This window comes from Saccopteryx leptura, chromosome 1 (genome assembly GCF_036850995.1).
Source record: "Saccopteryx leptura isolate mSacLep1 chromosome 1, mSacLep1_pri_phased_curated, whole genome shotgun sequence".
NCBI lineage: Eukaryota > Metazoa > Chordata > Mammalia > Chiroptera > Emballonuridae > Saccopteryx > Saccopteryx leptura.
The window spans coordinates 162,360,201-162,379,322 of NC_089503.1; the positions used below are offsets into that span (position 1 = coordinate 162,360,201).

Sequence of the window (19,122 nt, forward strand, 5' to 3'; positions counted from 1 at the left end):
GGTTTTACTTTCAGCCTGGATGAAACAGTTTCTTCTTCAGCAGAAATGCTAGCTAATATTTGTGTGGTATCAAATATTCAAAATGAGCTATATAAAAAGTCAGGCCATTGGAAAATATTTTCTGTCAATAACCCCTTACAATTTAAAGGCTCTCCTCCCAAAATAATAACTTTAGTTCTTAGATGAGAGCTGAGTTAAACACTTTGGAGGAGGTAAGGAATGGCTTTTTAGAACTTACTGATTTCATTTCACTTGATACTCTGTTACTTTACAACAGATGTAAAATTAAGGACTATTTTGCAGAGATAAAAATAAGCTTTATGAAGGATAGAGTGTGGAAAGTTTTTTAAATGTTTACTTTTATAGATTTTAGAGAGAGAGGGAGAGAGAGATGGGAACATTGATTTGTTCCTGTATATGCCCTGACCAAGGACTGAACCTGCAACCTCTGCACTTCTAGATGATGCTTTAACCAACCAATGGCCAGGGCTATGTATTACTCCCCCCCCCCCCCCAAGTTAGAAGCAGGGAGGCCGTCAGACAGACTCCTCTGCATGCTCGAGACCGGAATCCACCCACATGCCCGCCAGGTGGCAATAATGCTTTGCCCTTCTGGGGCGATGATCCATAGCAGCCAGAGCCATTCTGGCGCCTGAGGTGGAGGCCATGGAGCCATCCTCAGCGCCTGGGGGAACTCTGCTCCAGTGGAGCCTTGGTTGTGGGAGGGGAAGAGAAAGAGACAGAGAGGAAAGAGAGGGGGAAGGGTGAAGAAGTAGATGGGCGCTTCTCCTGTGTGCACTGGTCGGGAATTGAACCTGGGACTTCCACATGCTGGGCCGACACTCTACTGCTGAGCCAACCGGTCGGGGCCTGTATTACTTTTAAAAAGTCAGTTTCTCTTATGTAAAAGGAGTCACTGTTTCTAGATTTTAAAAAATAAGTGGGTAGATTTGACTCAGATTCCATCTTGACCTTGGACAAAGTTATTTTTTTCCAAAGTATGCCTTCTCATCTGCTATAAGGAGATCTGACACTGACGTAGGGCTGATGTCCAGATTAATTGATGGCTTGCAAGGAGCTTAAATCCGAAAGCTTATTTGCTTACTGCTCAGAAGAGTCGGGACAGATTTAGCAAGACGGGGGTGAGTGCTAAGTACATGTCCCTCATTTTCCCCCACAGTGAAAGGATTTAAAAGGTGAAACTTGTAAAATCAAAAGCCCAACCAGCATCCAAACTATAATATACAGAATGTAATTCTTCCTTCTTGGTTTAAGTGAAGCTTTTCTGTACCTGGGTATTTTTAAAAATTAATGGGATAAAATTTTTTTTTTCCAGGTAGAGCTGTTATAAATTATTTCAGAAAATTTGCAGGTTCATGTGTGTTGTGTTTTTTGTGTGGTATGTGTGTATACAGCAGGAGTTTGTATTTGGTGAGTTTTTATGTTAAGAAATTTTCATAAATATTTTAATTTCCCCTGGTGAGGAATGGCTATGGTGCTGTGGAAGCCCTGAGAGACACAGACAGGGACAGGCAGGAAGGGAGAGAAGGAAGCATCAATTTTTTTTTTTTTACACAGAGACAGAGAGAGAGAGGGATAGACAGGAACGGAGAGATGAGAAGCATCAATCATTAGTTTCTCGTTGCGCATTGCAACACCTTAATTGTTCATTGATTGCTTTCTCATATGTGCCTTGACCACGGGCCTTCAGCAGACCGAGTGACCCCTTGCTTAAGCCAGTGACCTTGGGTCTAAGCTGGTGAGCTTTGCTCAAACCAGATGAGCCTGCGCTCAAGCTGGTGACCTCAGGGTCTCGAACATGGGTCCTCGGCATCCCAGTCCCACGCTCTATCCTCTGCGCCACCGCCTGGTCAGGCAGCATCAATTCTTTGTTGCAGCAGTACCTTAGTTGTTCATTGATTGCTTTCTCATGTGTGCCTTGACCAGGGGGCTCCAACAGAGTGAGTGACCTCTTTCTTAAGCCAACGACCTTGGACTTAAGCCAGCAACCTTTGGGCTCAAGCCGGCAACCCCACTCTCAAGCTCCTGAGCCTGTGCTCAAGCTGGATATCTTAACATAATTAAAAATAAAAAGATTTTATATATTGATTTTACAGAGGGAGGGTGAGCAAGAAGTATCAACTCATAGTTGCTTCACTTTAGTTACTCATTGCTTTCTTGGTGTATATGCCTTGGCTGGGCAAGCCTAGGATTTTGAACCGGTGACCTCAGCATTCGAGGTTGATGCTTTATCCATTGCATCACCACAGGTCAGGCTTACCTAATGTAATTTAATCCCAGTTCTTGCTTTGCTTGACAGGAGGGTAAATAGTTTGAGTTTTTAATATCCTACAATTATTTTACTTGTAAAGTGAGGAGAAAGTAGAAGAGATGGCAGGGAAAATATTTATAGGCCAGATTACATTTTATTCTTTGCTAAATTAGGCAAACTTTAATATATTAAAGTGAATTCAGACATTTATATTATCACACAAATCTGGATTCACCAGTGCTTTGTTCAAATAGATTTGTTGTTACTCGTCCTCATAACATTGCCTCTTAGGTAGATCCATCCAAACTGTATTTCCAGGGTGTGGTTTTTGTTTTGACTTGAGTCTCAATACTGCTTTCTAGATGTATTAAAATGCTCTTTCAATGCTGTGTAAGTTTTAAATCTTTTTTTTTTTTTTTTAACAGAGAGAGGGATAGACAGGGACAGACAGGAACGGAGAGAGATGAGAAGCATCAATCATCAGTTTTTCGTTGGGACTCCTTAGTTGTTCATTGATTGCTTTCTCATATGTGCCTTGACTGTGGGCCTTCAGCAGACCGAGTAACCCCTTGCTCAAGCCAGTGACTTTGGGTTCAAGCTGGTGAACTTTTGCTCAAACCAGATGAGCCCGTGCTTAAGCTGGCGACCTTGGGGGTCTCGAACCTGGGTCTTTCCGCATCCCAGTCCGACGCTCTACCTACTGCGCCACCGCCTGGTCAGGCAGTTTTAAATCTTTAAATGTTGAATATTTTAGTTGTGAACATGGAGCTAAGCTAAGCTTTATCTTCCGAGCTATGTTGTTTTTTTGTGGTTGTAGGCAGATTTTTGTGCATTTCTGTGTTAATTCTTATCAGCTCACCAGCTTGACCAAATTATAATGTTCATGTTCAGAGAACTAAAATCTAGAAATCTAGTGTATTCTGAATACTTGGTTGGTGTTATCAAGCACATATTCCAGTGAGGCATACATACTCCAAACTGCAGATACCGAAAGGTTACCATTTTACTCTAGTCTCATAACTAGAACAAAGAACAAATCCCTATCAAAACCACATAATTATAAGGTCTCTGAGGCAAGATCCTTCCAATTTTCTGTGTAGTTGTACCAACTTATCATTGAGTAATATTTAAAACAGATGGTAACGTCTCATTCTTGCAGCTCTAACTGGGAGGGAAGAGATGGGAGAGCAGGGTCTCCTAGGATCTGTACTGGGGTATCTCTTATTTGTGGGTCAGGGGTCAGGGGATGGAGGTGAGAGAGGTATATAAAGAGAATTTCTGGAGTATAACCTTTGTTTTGTAAAAGTAGGTATTCCAAGCTTTTTGCTTTCAGAGTGACTCTTACCCAGTATTATGATGCATTTTGGACAAATTGAGAACAGCCACCAGATTTTACAGTGGGAGGCTGGCATCAGGGTTTGGTTAGGCTTTGGGTTTGGAGTTTTATAAAATTGTACTTGATGGTAGCCCATTCTTCTGGGTTTCTCTGCAGCTACTTTTTTTTTTTTTTTTTTTAATTGATTTTAGAGAGGAAGGGAGAAAGAGAAACATTGATGTGTTCCTGTATGTGCCCTGACCAGGGATCAAACCCGTGACCTTTGTGTATCGGGATGATGCTCCAACCAACCAAATTCTCTGGCCAGGGCCTCTGCAACTATACTGCTCACAAAAATTAGGAGCTATTTTATAGCTTCATATTCATTTTGAAATATCCCCTAATTTTTGTGAGCAGTGTACTTTTTTTCACTGCTAACCTCGTGGCTTTTCCCAGCCTCCATTTGCAAAATATATCTTTCTTATACAGTGTGTCCGGAAAGTCATGGTGCACTTTTGACCGGTCACAGGAAAGCAACAAAAGACGATAGAAATGTGAAATCTGCACCAAATAAAAGGAAAACCCTCCCAATTTCTCTAGGATAGTGTTTCCCAACCTTTTTTGTGCCATGCCCCACCTTAACCTTTCTAAAATTTTTATGTCCCCCCCCATGTAACATACATAATTTTTTTTTTTTTTTTTCATTTTATTTATTCATTTTTAGAGAGGAGAGAGAGAGGGAGAGAGAGAGACAGAGGAGATAGATAGAGAGAGAGAGAGAGAGAAGGGGGGAGGAGATGGAAGCATCAACTCCCATATGTGCCTTGACCAGGCAAGCCCAGGGTTTCGAACCGGTGACCTCAGCATTTCCAGGTCGATGCTTTATCCACTGCGCCACCACAGGTCAGGCCAACATACATAATTTTTAACATTAAAAAATTGATTTGTTCACTTAATAAACATAAATAATAGGTTCTAGGAAGAAATCACTATGAAATTGTTAACAAAACACAGTAAGTAAAATTTCAAAACATAAAATGAAAAACAAATTTTAATTCCAAACAATTTTAATACAGATTTTTCTATATTAATTTATTATTTTAATTTAGTGTGATCCTTGCGCTTGATGCTTGCTGCACAGAGATTTTATATTAGGTTCCAATTTGGTTAGCTTTAGTCTCAAGTCTCCACGTTGTGTTATATCCAGCCAATTTCTTTTTTTTTACCAGTAAATCATTTACAGCACTAAATCCACATTCAGCTAAAAATGAAGATGGAAACGGTAGCAATAGTTTTCTTGCACATTTGGTTGAATTTGGGTATTTGATTTCTGTTTCCTCACAAAGCCATGCCATCACTCCTTTGATATTAAATAAAGCTTTAACTTACTCATCATTTTGCAATTCTGCAAGTTCTTCTTGATACTGCATATTTGATATATCAGACAAATCCACTAACATTGGCTGCATCATCCATGTTGGGAAATCAATTTGTTTTAAATCAGAAAATCTTTCTTTTAAATCAGCCGATAGAATATTCAAATGATTGACAATAACAAGTAAAGCGGTATCAGTTACTTCACATTTTTGGAGCCAATGAAACTGTTTAAAGTTTTTGTTAATATGTTTCTGACATAACTCAATATTGGTAATGAAACCAAATATCTTTGCTTTTGCATCGACAAGAGTTTTATTTGTTCCTTGAAGTTGCTTATTTAATATATTTAGTTTTTCAAAGATATTGGCTAAATAACTCACAAATGCTTTACCATCTATTGTTAACAAATACTTCATTTCAGGTTTGCCGCTTAAAAAATCACTAAGAGTATCAAACAGTTCCATAAATCTTTTCAGTTTCCTTTAGATAGCCATCTTACTTCAGTATGAAGTAAAAGTCTCACATGGTCTTCATTTTGTTCTTCACAAAATAGCTTGAAAAGACGCTCACATTTGGCACTAGCTTTAATAGCATTAACACACTTTATTACTGTATGTAATACTTCATTCAGAACAGGCGAGATGTTTTTAGCTACCAAGTTTTCCCTATGAATAACACAATGCACAAGAATCATTTCTGGATTCGCATCTTTCATCAATTTTAAGCAGCCATTTTTCTTGCCCATCATATTGGGAGCACCATCTGCAGCACAAGATGTTCTATTTTTCATTGGTATATCATTGACATCTAAGTAGTTTTTTAGCTTATTATATATATCTTTGGAGGTAGTGGTGCTTTCTTATCTTTTACAGAACAACATTTCTTCAGCAAAATGTCCTTTATCAATATATCTTATGTAAGTTATCAATACTGCCTCACTGTCTCTCAAAGTTGATTCATCCATTTGCAAGGAGAATTTTCTTGTTTTCAGCTTTTCAATAAGTTGTTTTTCAATATCCTCACTCATTTCGTCTATTCTTCTGCTAACAGTATTGTCACTGAGTGGCATAGCTTTTACATCTTTGTCATCTTTTTCAGGAACCGTTTTAAGAAATGCTGATATTGACGGTTTTATTAAATTCTCTCCTATAGTGTGATTTTCTCCAGTTTTAGCGATGAATAAAGAAATTTGATAACTAGCCTCAAGAACACGATTATTAGTTGAAGTATGAGCAGTAAATAGAGACTTTAATGTTCTTTTTTCAAAATTTTTCTTTAAAGTTTTAAAGTAACTCAAATCTGAATTAATATGAGCACTATGTTTCGCCTTCAAATGCGCCTCAAGACGACCTCGTTTCATTGATTTGTTGGTCAAGCATTGCTGGCATAAAAGACAAAAAGGAATCTGCTCATCGTGAACAGCTGGTATGAACCCAAATTTTAAATATTCCTCCGAATATTTACGAGTTTTTTTCTTGCTTGCACCACTTATTTTACTATGGGCTATAAGAAATAAAAATAAGATCAATTAAAAACTAATATTAAAATATGTGTTAAAATATATTCAATGTGACATAAACGTATACTAAAAATTCATATTTATTTAAATGTATATAACACATTTACTACACTACCACCGCAAATCAAAAGGTATCTATATTTTTTCCACTTGACAAAATTTTCTGGAAAGTTATGCTTCTAAAATTAAAATTGTCATGCATGCACTATTATAGCCCCAATAATATTTATAAAATATTAGTGCTTTCTGGCCCTGGCCGGTTGGCTCAGCGGTAGAGCGTCGGCCTGGCATGCGGGGGACCCGGGTTCGATTCCCGGCCAGGGCACATAGGAGAAGCACCCATTTGCTTCTCCACCCCCACCCCTCCTTCCTCTCTGTCTCTCTCTTCCCCTCCCGCAGCCAAGGCTCCATTGGAGCAAAGATGGCCCGGGCGCTGGGGATGGCTCCTTGGCCTCTGCCCCAGGCGCTAGAGTGGCTCTGGTGGCGGTAGAGCATCGCCCCTGGTGGGCGTGCCGGGTGGATCCGGGTCGGGCACATGCGGGAGTCTGTCTGACTGTCTCCCCGTTTCCAGCTTCAGAAAAAGAAAAAAAAAAAAAAATATTAGTGCTTTCTAGCCCCGATGCAAGAAGTACTTAATAAAGAGTTTAATATCGATAAAAATAAAATCAAATACTTACCAATTATATCTATACAATATGTATATGTATATTTATTAAATCAACGAGCTTTTACAACAGTTTTGACTGACACTTATTTCAAATTAACACCAACTGAATGATGTGAAACACTACAGAAGTTGCGATGGGCCAATTAGGTGAGAATAACTGCGTTGTTTAGCGAGTTTTTAAAACGTCCGGGGTTCCCCGCGGCAGAGGGCATGCTCCCCGGTGAACCCAGGACGAAGTTTACTTGACGACGCCAATCACCCAGTTGAATATTGGTCTCGTCAAAATAAATTATACTTAATAATTATTTACCGCAATTATTTAAGAATTGCATTTTTTGTTAAATTTGGCACCAATATCTAGCATTGCATTTAAATGGCCTGGGGGGGGGAAGAGTTAAAGTCCTGTCTAGTCCATTTTCAAATTGCCCCCCTTAACTATCGAATTGCCTCCCTGTGGGGCGTGGGCCCCACGTTGGGAAACACCGCTCTAGTATAATGTGGCAGCATGTGCACATGTGCAGATGATGACGTAACACTGTGTATAAGGCTGAGCAGCCCACAGCCCTGCCAGTCGAGATGTGGACGGTACAGAAGAAAGTTCAGTGTGTTCTGTGGCTTCCTAAATTCGAATCCATGACCAAAGTGCATCGTGAATATCGGCGCGTTTATAATGAAGCGCCACCACATAGGAATAACATTACTCGGTGGGATAAGCAGTTGAAGGAAACCGGCAGTTTGGTGGAGAAACCCCGTTCTGGTAGGCCATCAGTCAGTGATGAGTCTGTAGAGGCTGTATGGGATAGCTACCTAAGGAGCCCTAAAAAATCTGTGTGTGAGCCCACATTGAACTGCACTGAATAGGTATGAAACTGGGGGAGTTTTCCTTTTATTTGGTGCAGATTTCACATTTCTCTCGTCTTTTGTTGCTTTCCTGTGACTGGTCAAAAGTGCACCATGACTTTACGGACACACTGTATAAGAGATAATTGCTCATCAAGATTCTTTGAGGGGGACAGGGTTTAGAATTTGATTTAGGATCTAGGGTAATTGGTTTTGGAGGTTGGTTGGTATTAGAGAATGGAGAGAGCTTTTTGGAAAGAATACAAGGGTAGGAATGGAAACTTTGGCTTCTGTTATATGTTCCTTTTTTGTTGCTAAGGTATGACAATTTTATAGGTATGGAAACTGCTGAGAGAAGTTGAGTGACTTATCTAAGGTCTCACAGCTTTTATTTATTTATTTTTAATTTTTATTTTTTTCATTTTTCCGAAGCTGGAAACAGGGAGACAGACAGACTCCCGCTTGCGCCCGACCAGGATCCACCTGGCATGCCCACCAGGGGGCGATGCTCTGCCCCTCTGGGGCATTGCTCTGTTGCATCCAGAGCCATACTAGCGCCTGAGGCAGAGGCCACAGAGCCATCCTCAGCGCCCGGGCCATCTCTGCTCCAATGGAGCCTCAGCTGCGGGAGGGGAAGAGAGAGGAAGGAGAGGGGTAGGGGTGGAGAAGCAGACGGGCGCTTCTCCTGTGTGCCCTGGTCTGGAATCGAACCTGGGACTCCTGCACGCCAGGTCGATGCTCTACCACTGAGCCAACCGGCCAGGGCCAGGTCTCACAGCTTTTAAAGGACAAAGTAGGGAATTCCAAACCATGGCTTTTTATTTCAAAGTCGGTGTTCTAATTCATAGTGGCTCCCTTCATAGATTTTACCTAAAATTACCAGAAATTACCTGGCTTCTCTCATCACTCTTCACAATCATTTTTGGGAAGAGTGGTGTGGTTTTCTCTGGCTTCCTTCTAGCCATTCAAACACAACCTCAGGGAAATCAATAACAATAGTAAGGCACACATACATGACATCAGTGTGCCCTTTCTTTTGTCTATTACATGAGTGAGTTTAGCCATTTCATGTACTGTTTGTTGGCTGGCTGGCTCATTTGTATGGAAACTCCTGGCTCGTCAATTTCACTGACCACTGTGGGGCCCAGGTGTTTGAATTTTAAGTGGCTCCTCTGGTCATTCGAAAGCTCAGCTTGCTTTGAAAATTATTAGGCTATTCCCTGATGAGCTTTTTGGCAGCTGTTAATATGTATAAGGAATTCTCTAACCTGTTGACTTCGAATTAATAGAAATTCCCCACCTTACTACAGAACACCCAGGAAGTCCTTTTTGCCAGCTCTGGTGAATGAAATAATGAACTGGGTCCTTGGTTGGTTGTGGGTTCAGTTCAGACATTTATGGATAGCATTGTGTTAAGAGTCTAATGTTTTAGAAATGAATTAAAACAGCTTTGACTTAAAGGAACTCAGTGTACTGGCGAGAAAGATCTGTAACTGGATTATGTATACTATGTGTGCAAATAGTGGAAATTGTGTACAAACCTATGGAGCTATTAGGATTGGGGATATGGAGATGGATGGAGTGTGGGAGAGAGCTACCTGGAATGAATGGGAATGCTTTGGGTTAGGGCAGACTTAGGGAGGCAGTAAGGGTGTAAAGTGAAATGAGGATCATGCCAAAAGCCCAGAAACACAGCATGTAAGGATGGCAGAGGAACTAGTTGGAAGCTGCAGGAAATGTGCTAGGAAGCCAAGGAGACAAAAGGTAAGGTTGGCCTGACTGGGCAGTGGCACAGTGGATAGTGCGTGGGACTAGGATGTGGAGAACACAGGTTCGAGACCCTGAGGTCACCAGCTTGAATGTGGACTCATGTGGTTTGAACAAGGCTCACCAGCTTGAGTCCAAGGTTGCTGGCTCAAGCAAGGGGTCATTTGGTCTGCTGTAGCCCCCCAGTCAAGGCATATAAGAGAAATCAGTCAATGAACAACTAAGGAGCTGCAATGAAGAATTGATATTTCTCTTCTCTCTCCCTTCCTGTCTGTCCCTATATGTCCCTTTCTCTGATTCTCTCTGTCTCTGCCACACACACACACACACACACACACACACACGGTAAGTTTGTTGAGACTCGGTATTTCAGACTTTTACATGATTTCATGGTGAAGATTTTCTTGAGTCTCAACTGTAGACACAGCTGCAAAATCCTTTATTTTAAGACCTGCAAAAGTAAATGATAGAAGAATTTTATGGTGTTTGCCCCCCGTTCAAACGAGGACCAGTTTTAATAGGCTACAACTTCTTCATACTTGAAGTTAACGTGGGTTATCTTTTAAGTCAAATTGGTCACTAAATGTGGCAATAAACTTAAAAGAAATAAGGCAATTGATAGTGCTATCTCTACAACACACAGCATGATCTGAGGTAAATTTATTTTATGTCTTTGGAGATAAGACCTATTTATCTACTGTTCCTAAATTGAGCATGCCCGATGTGTTGGTACATCTTTTTCTTTCAAACAGGAGATGTAGCCTTGAAGTGTGGCCAGAATGACAGCACATTGAATAGACTGGCAGGTGGCTGTTGTGGACATACTAAAGCAGGCATGGCCAACATATGGCCCGTGAGCCGGATCTGGCCTGTGTAATGAGTTTATGTGGCCCGTGATTAAGTTTTTAATATTCTCCGCTACTTTAAAATCTCAGCTACTCAGAAGCAGAAGCGTATTTGATTCACTGGGGAACAAAATTTTTGTTGCATCCACAAAAACACTTGCTCTTACCTAATTCGAGTGTGCTGATCTCAAATCTGACATTAGTTTTTCTCTGTAAGCTACAGTTTTTTTGCAATTCAAGATTTTAGGTTTTCATCTTATAAAATTTTCAACATTTAGTTTAACAATGAAGTAGAATGTCTCCTTGGGCATTGTCTTTGTGAAAATACAATAATTTATATAATGCAGTAAATACACTAATACACTAAAAGATATGATTGCATTACAATTTGTCTACAGTTTTGAAATAGAACATATTAAGACACTTACTTTAATCATAGAATTTGTGCAAAACTTATTTAAATTCTATTCAGGCAAAAATTTGCTTTTGTAGCTCTTGCGTTTGTGTACTTGTTGAGGACAGTATCGTTTGATGCTCCAGCAGTAGTCTGCTCATCACTAACAGCTCCCAAGATTTTGGGGAAACTTATCAAGGTGACTGTTCAGGAAGTGAATCTTAACGCTCATGTTACATCCAATGTCGCGGAAAGCCAACAGCATCCTTTGAACCAGAAGTTCGTAGTTTTCTCCTTTTTTGTTGCCAAGGAAGTTCTTTGTAACTGCCACAAAAGACTGCCATGCTGCTTTCTCCTCCTTATTCATCTTCCTGGCAAATTCTTCCTCACGTATGAGGTGCTTTGTATCAAATACACCTGCTTTTATCTTCTCGAAAGACAAGTCAGGAAAAGCAGAGATAATATGTTGAAAGCATTCACTTTCTCTATTCAAAGCCTGAACAGACAGACTGCTTCATTAAGCCAAGTTTGATGTGAAGTGGGGGAAAAATGATCCTGTCTCGATTACAGGCTCATTCACAATATTTTGCATCCCCACTTCCAGAGCTTCACATTTCGGCCACTCCTGTGTCCAGTGTTTCTTCCGAGCGCGACTGTCCCACAAACACAGAAAGCAAGACCACTTCGTGAAACCTCTCTGTTGTCCTAGCAGGAAATTTACCATTTTAAGATCTACACAAATGAGCCTGACCAGGCGGTGGTGCAGTGGATAGAGCATCGGACTGGGATGCAGAGGACCCAGGTTCGAGACCCAGAGGTCGCCAGCTTGAGCACCGGCTCATCTGGTTTGAGCAAAAGCCCACCAGCTTGAACCCAAGGCCACTGGCTCCAGCAAGGGGTTACTCGGTCTGCTGAAGGCCCGCGGTCAAGGCACATATGAGAAAGCAATCAATGAACAACTAAGGTGTTGCAACGTGCAATGAAAAACTAATGATTGATGCTTCTCATCTCTCTCCATTCCTGTCTGTCTGTCCCTGTCTATCCCTCTCTCTGACTCATTCTGTGTCTCTGTAAAAAAAATAAATTAATTAATTAAAAAAAAAAGATCTATACAAATAATCCAGTTATGCTCCTCATACTTTAGAAAGTCGAGGACAATTTTTATGTCATTCTTACTAAGTCATTCAATTTGGGTTGGCTAAACTGCTGAGTGGTTAATGACTGCTTGGCATCAGAAGAAGACCCTTCAGATTCTACATCCATTTCCTCATGCATCTTATCAAAATATACTTGATCACCATGTTCACTTTCTTCATCCTTAGAAGAAATAAAACCATCGAAAACTGGAACCAGAAGTGTCTCAGAGTGTGGGATAGGTTGTATTGCTGAAGGAATATTAGGATATGCGATCATATGCCATTTTTTCTTGCCTATGCCCTTTGTATGGATCAGACAGAAATAACAGTCACTGCTGTGGTCCTTAGGTTCACGCCAAACCATGGGAATACCAAAAGACATTCCTTTGCGTTTTCCTTTTGTACAGTCATGAAACATTTCCTCACAGTTATGACACACAATATGAGGAGCCCAATTCTTGTCTTGATCGCCAAGGGGAACTTGAAAATAGGCAATATATGCACGTCTCAAAAATGATGAAATATTGCGCCTTTGACGTTGTATAACAGAAGGTGTCAGGACTGTTCTTACATTTACTCCTACTCGAAGAAGCCATGATTCAGTCTTAAAACAAAATAAGAGGGTGTTTTTATCAGATAATAATTTTTTTTTGTATTTTTCTGAAGTTGGAAACGGGGAGGCAGTCAGACAGACTCCCGCATGCGCCCAACCGGGATCCACCCGGCACGCCCACCAGGGGGCGATGCTCTGCCCATCTGGGGCGTCGCTCTGCCCATCTGGGGCGTCGCTCTGTTGCGACCAGAGCCATTCTAGCGCCTGAGGCAGAGGCCACAGAGCCATCCTCAGTGCCCGGGCCAACTTTGCTCCTTGGCTGCGGGAGGGGAAGAGAGAGACAGAGAGAAAGGAGAGGGGGAAGGGTGGAGAAGCGGATGGGCGCTTCTCCTGTGTGCCCTGGCTGGGAATCAAACCCGGGACTTCTGCACGCCAGGCCAACGCTCTACCACTGAGCCAACCGGCCAGGGCTAACATTTATTAATTTTAATATTTCGTCCAGCCTATGAAAAATGTTTTCTTTCTAATCTGGCCCGGGGGCAAAAACTGTTGGCCATGTCAGTTAAAGGGTCTGGCCCTGGGAAAAATGGACAGTTTCCTAGCAATTCCAGTTCAGGTTCAAGTTTCACTTTTCTTCTTTTTTTTCTTTTCTTTTTTCTTTTTTTTTTTCTTTCATTTTTCTGAAGCTGGAAACAGGGAGAGACAGTCAGACTCCCGCATGCGCCTGACCGGTATCCACCCGGCACGCCCACCAGGGGCGACGCTCTGCCCACCAGGGGGCGATGCTCTGCCCATCCTGGGCGTCGCCATGTTGCGACCAGAGCCACTCTAGCGCCTGAGGCAGAGGCCACAGAGCCATCCCCAGCGCCCAGGCCATCTTTGCTCCAATGGAGCCTTGGCTGCGGGAGGGGAAGAGAGAGACAGAGAGGAAAGCGCGGCGGAGGGGTGGAGAAGCAAATGGGCGCTTCTCCTGTGTGCCCTGGCCGGGAATCGAACCCAGGTCCTCCGCACACTAGGCTGACGGTCTACCGCTGAGCCAACCGGCCAGGGCTCTTCTTTTTTTTTCAAATATGGCTGTTGGGCATCATATATATTCTAAAATCATTTTTGTACTTTTATTTTTATTTTTTTTTACAGAGTCAGAGAGAGGGATAGATAGGGACAGACAGGAACGGAGAGTAATGAGAAGCATCAATCATCAGTTTTTCATTGTGACACCTTAGTTGTTCATTGATTGCTTTCTCATATGTGCCTTGACCATGGGGTTTCAGCAGACTGAGTAACCCCTTGCTCAAGCCAGCGACCTTGGGTCTAAGCCGGTAAACTGTTTGCTCAAGCCAGATGAACCCGTGCTCAAGCTGGTGACCTCGGGGTCTTGAACCTGGGTCCTTCCGCATCCCAGTCTGACGCTCTATTTATTCACTGTGCCACTGCCTGGTCAGGCCATTTTTGTACTTTTAATGTTCAACTTGCAGTTAATATATTTTAATTGCTGCAGGATTAAATAGCTTTTAAGTATTTGCATCTAGTATGCATGGTTTACTATTTTTTTTTCTTTTTTAGTACAATTGCAAATGTGTCTTTTGATGGAACATCAAGCAAAATAAAGACTTTTAGTATCTTTTAATATCCTCTCTGAGCCTGACCAGGCGGTGGCGCAGTGAATAGAGCATCGGACTGGGATGCAGAGGACCCAGGTTTGAGACCCCGAGGTCTCCAGCTTGAGTGCAGGCTCACCTGGTTTGAGCAAAAGCTCACCGGCTTGGACCCAAGGTCGCTGGCTCGAGCAAGGGGTTACTTGGTCTTCTGAAGGCCCACGGTCAAGGCACATATGAGAAAGCAGTCAATGAACAACTAAGGTGTCGCAACGGCAACAAAAAACTGATGATTGATGCTTCTCATCTATCTATCTATCCCTGTCTACCCCTCTCTCTGACTCTCTGTCTCTGTAAAAAAATAAAAAAAAATAAAAACTTCTTTGAGGCTTAGACTGATTTTTAGTATCACTACTGTCCCTTTCCTGAAATTGATTTTGAATCTCTGGGAGTGATCAGTTTGTGAAGGGCTGAAGTAGAGAGCGTGTATTTACAGATCTAATGAGCCTTAAAGTTAGGATGTGGGGTGTTTGCCTTTCCCTGCCCTTGCTGCCCAGGTTGGTTTGGGTGTTGCTGAGGGAAGGTTAAGGGGCAGAGTCTACCCGTTTTCCTAAACCCCTTCTCCTAACAAACAAATCATTTTTGGAATCTTTCTGAAGTATGTCATCTTTTCTTAACCTTTGCAGCTCAGTTTTCTCTCTTCTCTCTTCTTTTTTCTCTTCCTTCCCCTTCCCTTTTGTGTTTTTGTTAGAGAGAGGGAAGGAGAAACAGAGACAGAGCTGTTCCTGTATGTGCTCTGACTGGGAATTGAACCTGCAACCTCTGTGCTTCTGAATGATGCTCCAACTGAGCTATTCAGCCAGGGTGTAATTCTTTTTTTTTTTTAATTGACTGATTTTTAGAGAGAGAGGATGAGAGAGAGAAGGGAGGCAGAAGGGAAGCATTCATTTGTTGTTCCGCTCAGTTGTGCATTTATTGGTTGCTTCTGGTGTGTGCCCTAACCGGGGATTGAACCTACAATGTTGTCATTTCCAGATGATACTTGAACCGACTAAGCTAACTGGTCAGGGCCAACCTCAGTTTTCTAGCAGAAATTTGTCTTATTGTCACTGGGATCCTAGGTATGAAAGAAAGCAATCAAAACTACTTACTAGCAAATTTCCCTAGGGAAAACTGTGGCAGGTAGCTAGCTGATCATGATGTGGTTTGGTGTAGATGTGTGATTTTGGACCAATCATAATTGCTTTAGGGGAGAAGATCTGACATTGCTTCTGGTCCATTCAGTGGCTTATGTGCCATGAGCTGTTTGTGAGTAACCTGAAAGAAATATTGCTTTTCTTCTATCTTGTCATTGTGACCCATCGTGATGCCAGCCCACTGGAATGGAAAATGTTTGTTCCAGGCATTTATTTAGCTTTCTTAGAATCCTTGGTGAATTTTAAAAGGATGCTTCCATTATAGGTTTGATAAGACTTTGGGGATATGCCAAAAATCTGTCTGAATCACACTAGTCGGTAACTTTGGTGGACATGTGTTGGAGACATTTTGGAAGCATAAGAAGGTCTCCATGTGATGTACTTCTTCCCTTACTCTCTTGTTTATAAACAAGATGGTACTTAGTTGTTCCTGTCAAGTGTCTCTCAGAAGAAAACTTGCTTTGAGGTTTGGGAAGCAATGTTGATGGGAAGACCATTTTATATATATATATATATATAAATTTTTTATTTATTCATTTTAGAGAGGAGAGGGAGAGAGAGAGAGAGAGAGAAGGGGGGAGGAGGAGCTGGAAGCCTCAACTCCCATATGTGCCTTGACCAGGCAAGCCCAGGGTTTCGAACTGGCGACCTCAGCATTTCCAGGTCGACGCTTTATCCACTGCGCCACCACAGGTCAGGCCAAGACCATTTTATATTTTCACATGGTTTTGACAATAAGTTAAAGTCATTTAGAGGCCCTGCAAATACAGGTTATTACTGCTAAGTTTTATTAAAATAGTTAAAGAAGAACTTGCTGGGACTAATGCTTAAACTGTAAATATCATGGCATGCCCCTTTTTTGTCATTCTATTTTTATTTGCTAATTGATGGCCCATAGAAACAGTGCTTTGCCTTTCTGAGTATTTAATATTCAGAAATTAGAACATTCTTTTAAAAAAATAAGTAGTTCTATAAAACTGAAAACTCATAGCTTTTACCAGGCCTGATCTATCTATAGGAGTTTCCCTTTTTACCTGTACTGAGAGGGCAGGAAGATTATTGATGACAAAGCCACACAGTGTGACTCAGGAGCCTGTTCTCCTTAACATCTGTTTTATTGTACAAGGAAAAGGTAATGGTGTCACGGTGCTTTAAAAATGAGCATTGCAGCCTGACCAGGTGGTGGTGCAGTGGATAGAGCATCGGACTAGGACATGGAGGACCCAGGTTCGAACCCTAGAGCTCATTGACGTGAGCAAGGGGTCACTCGCTCTGTTGGAGCCTCCCGTTTAAGGCACATATGAGAAAGCAATCAATGAACAACTAAGGAGTTGCAACGAAGAATTGATGCATCTCATCTCTCTCCCTTCCAGTCTGTCTGTTCCTATCTGTCCCTCTCTCTGTCTCTCTGTTTCTGTCAAAGAAAAAAAAGAGCATTGCAGAAGTAACAGGAACTCTGGGGGAGCCCTTTAACCTTTGTTGAAATTGCTATGATGAAAAGTGCTAGTTAGCAGCTAGTGTTAGGTTGGAGGGAGAGAGGAGAGTCCTGAAAGGTAAAGGTGAGAGAGGTCAAGTGCTCCTTGAAAGCTGAGGTTGCAGCGTTTTGCTAGAGGAAAATTATGTTTCAGTGGTTAGAACTTAATGTAATAAATTACTGTTATTTTTGCTTTGCAATGAAAATCTATATTTGTAATTTCAATTTTCCTCATAGTCCTAAAAGTAGCTATTTATACTTTACAAATTCAGTCTTCCACTTTGTGTGCATTGTTCTTTGTTTTCTGTACTATGTAGCCTCTTGTCATTCTGAGCAAGAGGTGTCTCATCCACTGTAATGTCTCAAGTACAAGGAGAAGGGATGGAAAAGAAAGGCAGGTAGGAGCAATGAGATAAAAATTTGAAGGTGCAAAAATTTTTATGAAAGCCAGCCCAGAAAAATCAACATGCAGTTATGTTTATATATAATTTAGGAGCCTCTGATTTAAGGTATAAAAGTGTGATTTCATAGTCTAAAAAGAAAGTCCTCAAAAATAAGTTTTTACTAGTGACTCACTAAGGATGGGAGATCTTAGACTTTTTTTTTTTTTATGAGAGAGAGGTAGAGAGATGAGAAGCATCAACTCATAGTTGCATCACTTTAGTTGTTCATTGATTACTTTTCATACCTACCTGCCTTGACCTGGGGGAGGGGCTCAAGCTGAGCCAGTGACCCCTTTGCTCAAGCCAGCGAGCTTGGGGTTTTGAACCTGGGACTTCAGTATGCCAGGTCAGTGCTACCACCAGTCAGGCAGGAGATCTTAGACTTTGAACCAATGGGCAGCCAGTAACAGCTGCTTGGTGCCAAGCCTACCCTGAGGGAGTAGAAAACCAAGGAGAAGTAGCTGCCTTACCTAATTCATTTTATTTCTGTTTGGAATACAGTGAAGGAAGTCTTCTGTATTAGCAGAGCTTTCCTGATGACAGCCCTCAGGGCATGGCCATTGGACTCCATTTACGGGCTATTAAATAGTGTATTTGTTTTCTTATTATACATGGGGATTTACAATAATAAATGATGTGCCTATTTCTACCTTTGTGCCTGTGTCTTAAGGACATTCCACTGACATAAAACCATTATATTGATAAGAAAGTAGTTTTTAAAATTGTATTTCTCATGTGTTACTTAAAACTACTGCCCTGTGTTTTTTTCTCTTTGTTTAGAGATAATGTTATTTATGTAACACAGCATTTAAAGTGTCAGCATTATAAGTTCTTCTAATAAAAGCTTTATGTCTCTCCTAGGATTGGCAGCCGCCCTTTGCATGTGATGTTGACAAACTTCATTTTACCCCACGTATCCAGAGGCTGAATGAATTGGAGGTAATGTATTAACTACTGTCTGGTTGCCTGAATTCCAGAGGGGCCTTCTTTGAAGAGGGCTCCATCAAAAATCTGGTGGTTTTAGTGAAGCTAAGATATGGCCGATAACTGATAATCATGGTAAATGGCAGTAAGGTCTTTGCAGCAAACCACATCTCATTAAAAATACTGATTTTTCTTGCTCGTTGGCCTAGTCATTCATTTAAATCCTTCTAAATTTAGGTGACAACCACTAGAATTTATTGGTTTTAAAAGGAATGTACTTTGAGACCCATCTAAAGGAAAGATCATTCGGCTCTAATTTTCTTCCAAATATGTATCTTCACTCCAGATGTAACAATACCTTTATTTCCCAAGGAGTGAGCAATGCAAACTAATCTCTAGAGAAGAGGAAGTGTTTCTTCAGTCCCTGTGCTACTGAAATCCTAAAGGAGGGGTGAATAAGGTTTGGACATTGATAATGGGGCAAGTTGTTTATGTTAATATTTTGCTGATTCGGTTTTTGTATTGAACCAAACCATATTTTGTTCTTCTGTACTAAGCCAGTATTCTTAAATGAAAAGCGTGGGCCCTGGCCGGTTGGCTTAGCAGTAGAGCGTCGGCCTGGCATGTGGGGGGACCCGGGTTCGATTCCTGGCCAGGGCACATAGGAGAGGCGCCTATTTGCTTCTCCACTCCCCCCCCCCCCCTTCCTCTCTGTCTCTCTCTTCCCCTCCTGCAGCCGAGGCTTCATTGGAGCAAAGATGGCCCGGGCGCTGGGGATGGCTCCTTGGCCTCTGCCCCAGGCCTT

General features: G+C 41.6%; 1 protein-coding gene across 1 annotated transcript in view; it reads left to right on the forward strand.

Moving 5' to 3' along the window:
• Window positions 1–19,122, forward strand: part of KDM5B (lysine demethylase 5B) — a 74,289-nt gene that overhangs the window by 10,844 nt on the left and 44,323 nt on the right. The window contains exon 2 of the mRNA XM_066379372.1: window positions 18,255–18,332. Coding sequence (XP_066235469.1) covers window positions 18,255–18,332 — 78 coding nt within the window. The remainder of the gene's footprint in view (window positions 1–18,254; window positions 18,333–19,122) is intronic.